Source organism: Asparagus officinalis, chromosome 10, assembly GCF_001876935.1.
Source record: "Asparagus officinalis chromosome 10, Aspof.V1, whole genome shotgun sequence".
Taxonomy (NCBI): Eukaryota; Viridiplantae; Streptophyta; class Magnoliopsida; order Asparagales; family Asparagaceae; genus Asparagus; species Asparagus officinalis.
Window position 1 is genome coordinate 2,765,515 of NC_033803.1, and position 13,158 is coordinate 2,778,672.

General features: G+C 34.1%; 2 protein-coding genes and 1 non-coding gene across 3 annotated transcripts in view; all 3 read left to right on the top strand.

The window, feature by feature from the left end:
- On the top strand, positions 483-1,425 carry LOC109825940 (nucleolar transcription factor 1-B-like). Its single transcript, XM_020392855.1, has 2 exons — positions 483-746; positions 1,009-1,425. Exons 1-2 carry the CDS (start codon positions 501-503, stop codon positions 1,258-1,260), a joined length of 498 nt encoding a protein of 165 aa, XP_020248444.1. The 5' UTR covers positions 483-500; the 3' UTR covers positions 1,261-1,425.
- Positions 1,490-1,569, top strand: TRNAL-UAG. The gene has a single exon. It is a non-coding gene; the product is annotated as a tRNA-Leu (tRNA).
- Positions 8,337-13,158, top strand: part of LOC109824939 (V-type proton ATPase subunit a2-like) — an 11,602-nt gene continuing 6,780 nt past the window's right edge. Inside the window, exons 1-6 of the mRNA XM_020391571.1 lie at positions 8,337-8,658; positions 9,089-9,133; positions 10,670-10,792; positions 10,909-11,016; positions 11,251-11,358; positions 11,446-11,619. Coding sequence (XP_020247160.1) covers positions 8,512-8,658; positions 9,089-9,133; positions 10,670-10,792; positions 10,909-11,016; positions 11,251-11,358; positions 11,446-11,619 — 705 coding nt within the window. The 5' untranslated portion in view covers positions 8,337-8,511. The remainder of the gene's footprint in view (positions 8,659-9,088; positions 9,134-10,669; positions 10,793-10,908; positions 11,017-11,250; positions 11,359-11,445; positions 11,620-13,158) is intronic.

The following is a 13,158-nucleotide window of genomic DNA, read 5'->3' on the forward strand; positions in this document are numbered from 1 at the left end:
AGAATTAAAAAAAAAATCTCTTTCTTTGAGAGTAAAAGAGTCAAAAAAGTTTTTACAAAGGAGATCTATCTGCAACAATAGAACTACACGGAGTTTATGTTGAGTTTGGACAGGATAATATAGTTCTTTTTGAATGTAAAAGTATCTCTCCCAACACTCACTACAACTTCGTAGTTTTGGTGTCGTGGCAGGGATCGATTTTAAAAAGTTCTAAATGTTAAACTAACTATGATTGTGACTACCTGTAATTTGACATGTTGATCAAGCACTGGACCAAGATAACTAGACAAGTTGTTTCAAGGGAAGCTTCCTTGATCTGGGATTCTAGCCTGTACACCATCTTGAACTGAGTCCAATTATTGACATACACGGGCCACTGTCCAAAGAACATATGAGTGTTGTACTACTTGATAATTCATCAAGTTAACATAATTGATAAAAATAAACTTCTTATTGAATAACGCACTTAGTTGCCAGCCATTTTGGCCAGCAAAAAACATATGGCTTCAGCTTTCTCTGTAAAGATGGGTGTCGGCGCTGCAAGAACGCAGGAGCGCCAATTTTACCTCTCATCGCAGAGAAGACCGAGGGAGCCTCTAAAGATTAGTCAATGTGCCTTGTTGGGTGATATTAAAATTTGTGGTGATCAGCTCAGGTTTAAGAAAGAGCAGAAGATGAATTGGGCAGATGTCGATATTTTTGGGAGATCCGGATTTTCTACATTAGCAATGCTTGGTATTGAACAGGTAATGGTTCTACTTGATTACTGCATTGCACGTATATGTATGAAATTTTAGTGCACTTACCTTAAAAGAAGTAATTCCAACTTCAGATTGCAAGTGAATCGAAATAGTTTTAGAATAAGCTAGATTATGTACTGGTTTGATGAACCCTGCATCTTGAAGTGCTAAGCCAGAATCATTATGTACAGGTAATAATTCTATCTTGCGTTTTTAGGGTTATTAACTGTAAATCCCCGACCATATCTTCTTTAATTTCTTTTTACAGAGCAGAAATGTTGATAGCTTAGGTCTCACTGAACTTGATGTTGATTCAAATAAACATCATAAAGAGGATGACGACGATGATGACGAGGATGGTGAAGAGGACGATGATGAGGACGATGAAGAGGATGACGAAGAAGAAGACGACGAAGAAGAGGATGACGATGAAGAAGATGATGATGAGGAAGATGATGAGGAGGAGGATGAAGACGATGATGAAGATGACGAGGAAGATGAAGGAGGATGTGATGATTAGGAAAGCTATAACTGTTCAATCTGTTATAGTCTCTTTTCATGTCGACTCTAAGAAATGCTTATTAACTCAAGTTCTAATTGCCAATTTGCTTTGGTTTCGAGATAATTTAATCATGTACCAAGATTGTTAGGATATAAAAATGAAACTCTCAGTTAACCTGGTGAAGACTGCGTTCCTTTTTTTTTGTTTTTTTGAAATATGTAAGATTATTAAGCCTCATCGAACATGCGACAGTTTGGCCGAGTGGTCTAAGGCGCCAGATTTAGGCTCTGGTCCGAAAGGGCGTGGGTTCAAATCCCACAGCTGTCAACAAGCGTGTAATTTTTTGTTCATTTGCTTCATTTTGCTTAAAGACTAAGCACCCTTTCTTTTTAAAGATTATATGATATTTTTTCAGTGAAGATCACAAAAGAGAGTGAGTATCATGGAATGTATGCAAATTATGCTAAATATCCAAGAACTTATATTGCCTTTGGTCATGGATAACAAAGGGTTAATTTTATATAACCCCCCTGAACTTTAGGGTAACCCTCACTGAAGTTTGTTTCTCATATGGTCTCTGAACTTCGAAGCGTCTCAAAGACTAACCACGCCAATGCCCCCATAGGAAAAAGGCCCATCCTCCTGGACATTATCCTTTGCTTTTCTATATACATTGCTATTTAGCTTCTTAAAAAATTTTCAATCTTATTCACCTTTAAAATTGCTGTTTTAGTCCCATGTGAAAAACCATATTTTAATAAACTACAATGACGTACATGCATTGCACATAATCATACTTGTCATGTTTTCTGCCTATATATGCTCACTCTTAAATGGAACCATCAATAAAGAAAGAAAAAGAAACATGAAAATCCGTTAATGTTTTGAAATTAAAGGATCACATTACATTTAAAATGCAGAGTTTTGTAACAAATGAAAAGAAATTTCAAAAGTCAAGTTTGTACCAAGTTTTTTTTTTGGATAGAAAAATAAGGGATGATCTCTGTTCATTAAAAACCAAAAAGAGTACAAAGTTGTTTAGTTACATATAAAACACGGATATCAACTGTATCCTAATATTAGTAGATAGAAAATAGAATTTCTTCTAATTAGTAACGTATAACCTTCTTCTTCCAAAGATCTGTGAAGATGAGGAGTGGGCCTTGCCGTCACACATCGTTAGCACGGATATAGGGAAGAACCAAAGCCAGAGCTATACATATAATTAGCAGAAATTAGATTTTCTATAGATTAACAGTCAAAAAAACTTACATCCAGAAGTCAAGTTTATAACTGAATATAAAATATACATAGAAGCAAACATAACCAAACTTGTAGAATATCTCATCATTCACTTGGAATAGGATTTGCTTCAAGCATTGCCGAGACCTTATTTGCTTTTGTTCCAGTTTTAGAGCATGTCCAATCATATGATCCAGAAATTGTAAAGTTTATGATAGAATGATGGGAGAAATTAACATGTTAAAAAAGATACTTGTTTCTTGCAATCCACGGACTCCAGCTTACTGAAGAGAAAATAGTTTGTCATGTGTATCCTTTATTATTTTGTAGTCTCTCCAAAGTCTATAAAAGTTCATCAAGAGTTGAAGGCCATTGGAATGGAAGATAATAGTTTTTGAAGTGTCTCCAAACTTTTTCAGATAAGGGGCATGAAAAGAAAAGATGATCTCTTGATTCCAATTGCAAGTAAGTGTCTCCAAACTTTTTCAGATAAGGGGCATGAAAAGAAAAGATGATCTCTTGATTCCAATTGCAAGTTACAAAAAGAACATATAGAATCTTAAGGGGCATGAAAAGAAAAGATGATCTCTTGATTCCAATTGCAAGTTACAAAAAGAACATATAGAATCTCCTTGCCATCCCTTAGTCATAAGGTTTTCCTTAGTATATACTCTATTAAGGGATAATAACCAAGTAAATATCAGCACCTTGCTAGGAAGAATTGAGTTCCAAGTTAATTTGTAAGAAGAAGATATTATCCCTCTGGAGTTTAGAAACTTGTAAAAAGACTTAACTGAAAAAACTTCATTTGATGATAGAGATCATTTACAGACACACCCTCAGACACACCTTATGCCACACCCCCTCTCTCAGCTGCAGTGCACGGGGCCCACACATGAGATTAAAAAAATCTCATGTGTGGGCCACGTGCACTGCAGCTGAGAGAGGGGGTGTGGCACAAGGTGTGCCTGTACCATTTTCCAAAAGATACAGAGGAGAGAAAGTACGAGGTTGCTGATGACGAAAACTCCATGGTTGGTTGGTTTGAATTTGATGTGACATTATGGTCGTCTTCGATTTTACAAACAACAACTTTTTATAGCAATTTATGTAAATAGGTAAGATTTGGGAAGCTTTAATTGATGGATGGCAGTATACGACGGTTTTAGTGTTTGTATGAATATTTGAAAGTTTTAGAATTTGTATAGATTACATAGAAGATGAATGGCCAATTCTTTGAAAAATGGACATGTGGCCAATTCTCTAAAAAATTGACATGTGGCATCCTAAGGTATTGTTTTAATACATTAGATAGAAAATTGCAAAGGAGTGAATTTCATGGAAAATATGCAAATTATGCTAAATACCCAAGAACTCTTATTGCCTTTGGCCACGAATAAGGACTAATTTCACTTAACCCGTGTTGCACATAACTCCTCTGAATTTTGTTTATCTTTCATAAACTTGAAACTTTGATGTACCCCCACCAAAAAAAAAACAGCCCAAAAAAAACTCAACCCAAACTCCCGACCTTTGAATTTGTTATTATAGCTTTTCAAATAATTTCATTCTTATGTACCTTTGAATTTGCTATTTTAGAAACAATAACTTAAGCCAATGTGAAAAACCATATGAGACGCCCCAAAGTTCAGGGGTTAAGTGAGAAAAACAAAATCTTAGGGGCGTATGTGCAACACCCCCCATAGTTTTAAGGGTGTAATATGAAATTAACCCAAAAAACTCAGACTGAAAACGGACGGCAAAAAAATGAAAGCCAGAAACCACATAACTGAACGATCTACATCCTATTAGTGCGCTTGCATGTATATTTCCTTTCCTTCGCTTGTTAATTATCATGAAAAAAGTATTCATTCCAGATATCACAATCTTTTTATTTTATTTTTAATACCTTCGCTCGAATCTAACCCCCACCATTTATTGAGAGAATCACGCCGATAATTTTCTGAAGAATCCAATGCCACATGCTTTTTATCTTAACAGGACATTTCATCTTTGGAAGCACTTGCTTCATTGTACAAATGTTATTGGGTTAAATAAACAACACAATGTAAGCCTGGAGGAATTACCACCTTGCCACATCTGATAAAAATCGTGATATCTAGTGCATTATTGTTGTAGCTCATTGTTCACTTTGATAGGTTTTTAATGGTAAACTGCAAATACATCTTCTGCACTACAGGGTTTTTAAAGGTTTTTTTTTCCCATAGAAACCATCTTTTAAATAATCATTCTGTAGAAACCAATATTTATAATCAATCACCTGGACCCACTTTTCAATTATTCTTTTTAAAAAAAATTGATCTCATCTAACCTCCATTGTCGATCATCTCTCTAATTTACGTGGTATTTTTACCACTAGTTTTTACAACAAACTCCAAAAAATTAGACTTAAAAGTGAGTCTAGGTGATTGATTGTTTTAAAAAAATCATTTAAAGATGGTTTATGTTTAGACTGTCTGATTCTCAAATAAAAAATATCTCCTTGTTATATGTCACGTAAAGGTTTTTGTTTTTCTTACAGAAACTCCATGGTTGGTTGGTTTGAATTTGATGTGACATTATGACCGTCTTCAACTAATTTTACAAACAACAAATTTTTATAGCAATTTGTGTATAATAGGTAAGATTTGGGAAGTTTTAATTTATGGATGGTAGTATACAACGGTTTTAATGTTTGTATGAATATTTAGCCAATTTCTCTAAATTTTACAAATGTTGAATATTTACCCTCTACATATGCAAATAACATGATATAGTTTTTTGTGTGGCATAATGAGCTAAATGCTACGAACAAAGTCAGAGGATAAAGAGATATATAAGTAAGGGTGCTCAAAAAGTCAGAGGATAAAGAGATTTATAAATAGGGGTGCTCAAAAATATCAGTGTCCAAGGAAATTTCTATATTCGTATCTAAAATCTATAAGAGTAGGATATTCTTATATTGTAAAATATCTGAATTCGTATCCGGAGTATTTGAATATATATTGGTCATACTATTTACATAATTTTAATCCTTAAATTAATGATTTCGAAGTTAATTTTGATGATCAAAATATCTAGTCAGAACTTTTCAAATTAAACAAACATATGAATGAAACCATCTTGTATCTATGAACTATAATTTTTTCAATAATATCAAGTTTTTAATATCTATTTTTGTATCCGCATGTATATCTGCTTATATATTTAAATGCATATCAATATTTGTATTTAATTTTAGCAGATATGGATAAGCATGAACGATTATGAATTTTTCTTCCGAGGCATATCTATATCTGAATCCATATTCATGACCGGGAAGTGAATACGGTTATGGTACTTATCATATCCAAAATGTTTCCGGATCATATGCAACCCTAGATATAATCCCCATAGCACCCATCTTATTCTCTGCCTATGCTGAACTTTTACATATTTGAAGCGTATTTGCTAGTAGGGGCAGAAACAAACCAAATATTTAACAAACAATTCAGTATTTATTCGCCTAAGTATTTGGTCATATTCAATCCGATAGTTCATTTAATATAGATGAATAGTTTGTTATTATTTGATTCATAAATGAATAGAATTTATCCATGGGTACATTCGATTCGTTTGTTTAATAAACTATTCATTTATACAGTCAATCCATTAAAAATTTATTTTGATGCGTGCAATTGTGGATCAATAGATTTTTATTTGTGAACATTATATATCACTATGTTGCATCTTCATCAACTATATCATGTTTGGCTCTATTTTAATACTAGGATAACAAATTTTTACCGAATATCTAACAAATATGGATCGAATAATTTGTAAAGATTACCAAACACTATAAATGAATGTTTACGAACAGTTGTCAAATATTTGATCACTATCCGAATCGAATTCGAACATTGATTTCGTATTCATTTTGAATTTGAAATACGAATTCGAATAGTCGAATAAGAATTTAATACGAAACGAATATTGAGGTATTAGACTCAATTCGGTCCCACCCCTATTTGCTGGTATTTGTCCAAATCATACATGTGGTAGAGAAGCTCTAGATCTATTAAACTAAACAAATAAAGCTTAGATGAATTTGTTAAAAAAAAGAGAAAATTTCCCAACTCTGCAACATTTCAAATAGACCTTAGCACACTTTGCCATTGTCCTTGTTTGCAATAAGTACACAATTGCCTTGAATCTTTCAAGGCAAAATTACAACACTAGTATATTTTATTGATCCTATGTAATAGATTAGTATATATTCTTATTCTAGCGACGATGTGTTATATTTTGTAAACAACACTCACAAATAGTTTTTATTTTTTGGCCAAAGCTAAAATCACGCTGAATAAAGTTATGTGACTCGTCATGTGCGTCCGACATGAAGTATGTGAGCTTCATGTGGCTAGGGGTTAGCGAGATCCAATTAACAGTTATGAAACCAAAAACCAAAAGTTCTCTCTCTCTCTCTCTCTGTTTTTCTTTCTTTCTATGTTAATGTGAGGGAGAGGAAGAATCTTTCCAAAATTGTGTCGTATTCCCTTTGTGCATGAAGACGGGGAACTCTAAGTCTTGATTTCTTCAAGTAGTGACTCGTCATGTGCGTCCGACATGATGTATGTGAGCTTCACGTGGCTAGGGGTTAGCGAGATCCAATTAATAGTTATGAAACCAAAAACCAAAAGTTTTCCTTCTCTCTCTGTTTTTCTCTCTTTCTATGTTAATGTGAGGGAGAGGAAGAATCTTTCCAAAATCGCATAGTATTCCCTTTGTGCATGAAGACGGGGAACTCCGAGTCTTGATTTCTTCAAGTAGTTGTGAGACACAAGAGATGATTCCACCTTCATATATATTTCATCCCATTGAGCTCTTGTTCACTTCTTCCTGCGCTCATGCTTGAAACTAACCTTGAGCTAGAGCTTAAGGTTGAAGAATCCAACTCCAATATCAGTTGCCCTAACCAATTTTATCTTAGGAAGAAGAAGAATACCTCCAATTTAAACCCAAATTTTTTTAGTCCAAGTGCCTATCATGTTGGTAGCTATATAGGATGCACGTGACGAGTGAAGTGACTGTAAGTCGTTGGAATTTAGGGTCCAATGAAAAAATAGGGCTACTTGTCACAGTAGCCGATAAAATACACCATATCATCACTGAAGTAAGAAAATATACTAATCTGTTGCACATGGTTAACAAAAAAAATACCAAATCTAGTAATTTTTCATGATTATTAGTTCTATACTTTTTTCATCTTACATGATAAATTAGGAGAACATTTTTTATGTATATCTATACATACATGAAGTAGTGCATAAGAAAATGAGCGCAATATTTTATATAGCTCAGTGGACTTATTGCGACCAACTAGGGATGCGAAATAGTTTGGACACAGCTCGGATATGACACTTATCGTATCCGTAGTGCTTGCCAATCATGAGTACCTTCGTAAGAAAAATTCATATTTATTTCCGCTAAAATCGAATATGAATACAAATACACATGTGGATACAAAATGGAATGGAAAAAACTAAACAATATGCTTTTTCCCTGTATGATACAAGAGAGTTCATTAATGTTTAGATATTTGGGGTACAAATACTTTTTTTTGGCACCCCTGCAACCAACTCTATCTCTGTTACAAAATTTGGATACAGGGTTTTCAAATTCAAAATCTGTTTATAATCTTTATTTAAAAAATTAAAAAAACTACATTCCCAAAAAGGGAAAATAGAGAAAGGATCATAAAAAGAGTGGCCTTCGCAAATATAACGTAACCAAGGCGTCTAAGCGCAAAATATCCCAACACCGCGAATACAAGGGCGTGAAAATATCAACCCCTCCTGATCATTAGTTCTCCTGGCCCGTATTATTATCAGCCTTTTCGGGGACAAGAGAAGGGGATCAAATCGCCGATAAGAGCCCCTGACATCAATCGGGGCTTTTTTCGACCAAGAGAAACCCTAACCCTAGATTTGTTTTCCCGTCCAATTTCGATCTTTGGGAGAGAAAGGAGAAGAGAAAGAATCGGAGGCGATGGGGGATCATCACAGCGGCTGCTGCCCGTCAATGGATCTGATGCGATCCGAGGCGATGCAGCTCGTTCAGGTCATCATCCCGATGGAGTCCGCTCATCTCACCGTCTCCTACCTCGGCGAGCTCGGCCTCCTGCAGTTCAAAGATGTAATCTCGATGAAACCCTAACCCTAGATCTGGTCTTAAATTTTTACTGATTTTGAGTTTGATCTATAGTTTTCTACCCAGTTCTGTTTCTATTATTTGTTTGACAGGGTTTAGATTTGAATTAGATTTAGGGTTTTTAGCTTTATTGATGATTAGATTGGGAACCCACTGGTGTTTGAACTTACGTTATAGATCTAATAATTCAAAAAGTCTGAACTTGTCAATGTATTGGTTCTACTATGAGTATTTTTGTCTTTGAATCGTTCCATGTTTCTGTTTTTTTTTAATTATATGAGGGTAAGCTATATTTCTCAATGGGCTGATTTTATAGTGCATCATGGGCTGTTCCAGTGAACTTACTTTAAACTTTCAACTATGATTGTTCTTTAGCCTTTAATAGAGTTTTGATCTCATATTTTTGTTTGTGCAGCTTAATGCAGATAAGAGTCCGTTCCAGCGAACATATGCTGCCCAGGTAATGCTAGTTTTCTCTTATGCATCTTCTATGTAAATTATGATTAACATACCTATTTGTCAATGGAGTTTTTGTTTGATAAGCCGTGAAATTGAGGCCAGCTTAACACATGTTTTTAAAACTTTATCCACTTTCATTTACTTTCAGTTACATGGAAATTAGCATGCATGATCAAAAAGAGGCTTGCCTTGGGAGCTTGTCAGTCTCTGCTTAGATGCTAAAATTAGATTTTCTTCTCAGATAGTGGTTATGCCTTAATTTTTTTAAATATTTTTTTATTTAATTTGTAGTTAAGCCAGATTTGTGCACTGTTTGTAATGGTCCCTCCCCTCTGAAGGGGAAAAAGTGACATGGTAGATAATCATGACTGAAGTTCAATTAAAAAAAGGTGGATTTAAACCAATTCTCTACTGGTTGTTGGAAGTTGTTTAGTTTATTTTATATGAAGGCTCATTAATTCTTTGGACCCAAATTCTGATCTAAACTGTGTTTAATTTTAAGTTAATGTATCAAATTATAAATTATCACTGTAGTCATTTTGGATCATTTCTGCAAATGTGCAATTTATGGCATGAGTTATAGATCAAACAAGGGACATATAGAAGACAAATAAAAAGTTAAGACTTTGTATTATATAAATTAAGCAAGCATGAAAAAACTGCACTATGTGCCTAGTTAACTCCGTGAATCAATTCAAATATCGTTCTTTCATGTGAATTCTGCATATGTGCAACCATTTTACCGTATGTAATTTATGTCTCTGCCATCTAATCTGCAAAGTAAGTGCTCTTAATGTTAACAACATAGAGGGGGGACGTAGTATTAAAAGAATAAAGACGAGTGATAAATAAATGAAGACATTCGAACCAGTGAGAGATTCATACAGATCAGTAAACTGCATGAGATAGTGGAATAAGGACTTAAGACGGAGAATTTTAGGATGTCTGCTGTACTAATTCTGGTTTAGATAGAGCTCTTGTAAAGTGGGTTTAGTAACACAGTTATCTCATAGTGAATAGAGCACTCTGTAGGTTAAGAATTTGAACAGTAGGAAATGAGATGGAAAGGTAAAATCTGAAAATCAAAACTTAAAATATGGGTGAATGAATGAGAAATCTCATTAAAGTTTATCAATGCACTTTCGAGTATGGTTAAATAGAGATTTCAACTCCAGCAGGGTTAGTTTGTTTCATGTGAACCATGTGCCAGCAGGTATCTCATTTAATCTTCATTATAGTTTAGCATTATAGCTATATGTGACGGGCACTGTTTTGTTGGTTCAGACTATTATGTCTGAGTTAATTTACCTACTGCTGGGTCATGCTGACAACTTTGCAGCACTATAGTTATCTAACTGTATTTTTTTTGTTTTGTTTTTTTTGTGATGTTTTACTTTGGTTGCTCTATTTTGATTCATCTGTTGTGCTTCTATAAGATCACCTTCAAAAACTTTGGTTCAAAACTTCATGTAACTGAATTCCCAAGTTCATTCTTAGGACTCGTTGGATAACTTACTGATATATTTAATGCGTATAGATTAAAAGGTGTGGGGAGATGGCACGAAAACTTCGTTTCTTTAAAGAAAAAATGACAAAGGCAGGTATATCACCTTCAGCAACGACCATAGAAAGAAACCATATAGATCTCGATGACCTGGAGGTATGTAACTATGTATGTTATTGATGACTTCGTCAAGTTGAACTCATGCAAGTTTATTCTTTACTATTTTAGTACTCTAATGCTCACAAACTTGTTATGCCATACGTTTATGGCAGATAAGGCTTGGTGAACTGGAAGCTGAGCTGATTGAAGTTAATGCCAATACTGAAAAGCTGCAAAGAACTTATAACGAGCTGTTGGAGTATATGCTTGTTCTACGAAAGGTATTTGTTTATTTTCATTTATCACTTGATGAGCGCATAAAAATCTCTTCTCATATATTTTCATTTTTTTTGAGTTGAAGTATATAAAGTGAATCTTTTGAAGAAATAGGATAGTGACAACAATTATGAATTTCCATTTAAAACATTGGTTTTTACAATTCTGAACAATGAAAATATATCTGGGATGCAATTTGTTTGTTTAACAAATGAGCAAATTTTCTGGTCATCTTACAGGCTGGTGAATTTTTTCACTTAGCTCAAAATGATGCCACTGCCCAACAGAGAGAAATTGAAGCTCGCCAAGTAGGGGATGGTCTTGAAAGTCCTTTGCTGTTGGAGCAAGTACGATTTGAACCTTGTTCTGTTCTGATATATATTCACAGAGAGCCAAATTATCTGAATGGTAACTCTACACTATTTTTTGTTCAGGAAATGCTAACTGATCCGTCAAAACAAGTAAAGCTTGGTTTTGTTAGCGGCCTTGTATCGAAAGCAAAGTCCATGGCTTTTGAAAGAATTCTGTTCCGTGCTACTCGGGGTAACATATTCCTTAAACAGTCTGTTGTTGATGAACCTGTCACAGATCCAGTTTCTGGAGAGAAGGTTATTTTCCTCTCTTTACACTATGGAAGGCACAATGCAAAATGCTTTATTCTTCAAATGATTTTAATAATTATGTATTTTTCATGCTATTTGAACAATATCTCTCTGATCCACATTCTTTAACAGTGTTTATGTACATATTCTGTATCTGTCATGTTCTCATTACCTCTCAAATCATAATTTTTAGTTCTTTGCAGTGAAACATGAGTCTGACACATTCACACATGAATATGTATGTCTTACGTTTGCTCCTGATGGGTGGTTCATATAAAGTCATTGTTAATACCAAATTCACGATTTGCCCCCTCTCTGAGGGATGGTCAACTTGTGAGCTGAAATTTGAGGTTACTTGTTCCTTTTCTTTTCAAGGGTTAATTTGAGATTAAAAATGGAAAATGTTTTTGTACTAAACTGTAGATGGTGTAAAATTAAATCTAGAAAATGGACACTAAGGGCCAGTCTAATATTGCTGGATCTTATAATAAGTTGCTTATAAAAGCAGCTTACAGAAGCAACTTATATAAGCAACTTATGTAAGTAGCTGAAAATATAAGTTTGGTAATCAAATATCAAAAACTTCTTAAAAAATAGTTTAGGTGTTTGGTAGAACTATGCTTGATGATCATTATTAAAAGATACAAGGAATATATGGTGTATAACTAAACAATGTAGAAGTTGCTTTTAAAGGCATCCTTAGATCGCTTCTAAAAGCACCCACTTAGGGCCCGTTTGGTTTGATAGAAAGAAGTATTGAAACTAGGAAATAAATCAAAGAAGTAACATCTAAATTTATGAAGTAGGAAGTATTGGAAGTAATCCTTTTTTGGTTTGTTTCACATATTTTTTAAGTAGTGGAAATAGTAGTTTTTATTCTTCATTCAATTTGTTTGGATAGCAATTAAAAAGTTGTTAGAAAGTAACTTAAAAGGAAATATTAATAAGAAAATTATTTATTTCCTAATTAATGCACATTTCACCTACTTTCGGGCTACTTCCTAGCCTTGAGGGAAGGAAAAATATTTAGGAAATAGGGATGACATATAGGCGCCACATCAGCGTGTAAGGAAATATTGGAAGTAGGTTTTTCAGAGAACAAACATGTTTTTTTTTTTGCTCGGAAGTAGCAGAAGTAGCCTCTACATCATTTACTTCAGCTACTTCATAATTACTTATGTGCAAACAAACATGCCTTTAAAAGCAAAAGCAGTTTCAGTGAGCATGTTAAAAAAGTTTTCACCAAACTATTATTGACTGCTTCTTGAAAAAATAAGCAGAAGCACCCTAAAAAACCAATACCAAACTGGCCTCAAATAGTTTTGGGAACTGAACACATAATGTTGACATTTAGTTTGCTTCCTGTTCTATCCAGTGAAACCGGTTTTGTTATTTTGGTGGGTCGTGACATCCCTTTTTCTTGTATGCAAGTCCAATTTAAATATAATTTCCTGGCAAATTTTCTCTTAGTTAACCTCCATCTACCCTTTTCTTTGTAAGTATACCGGTGTCCTTTAACATTTCTTCAATACGGCCAGTCTTCTC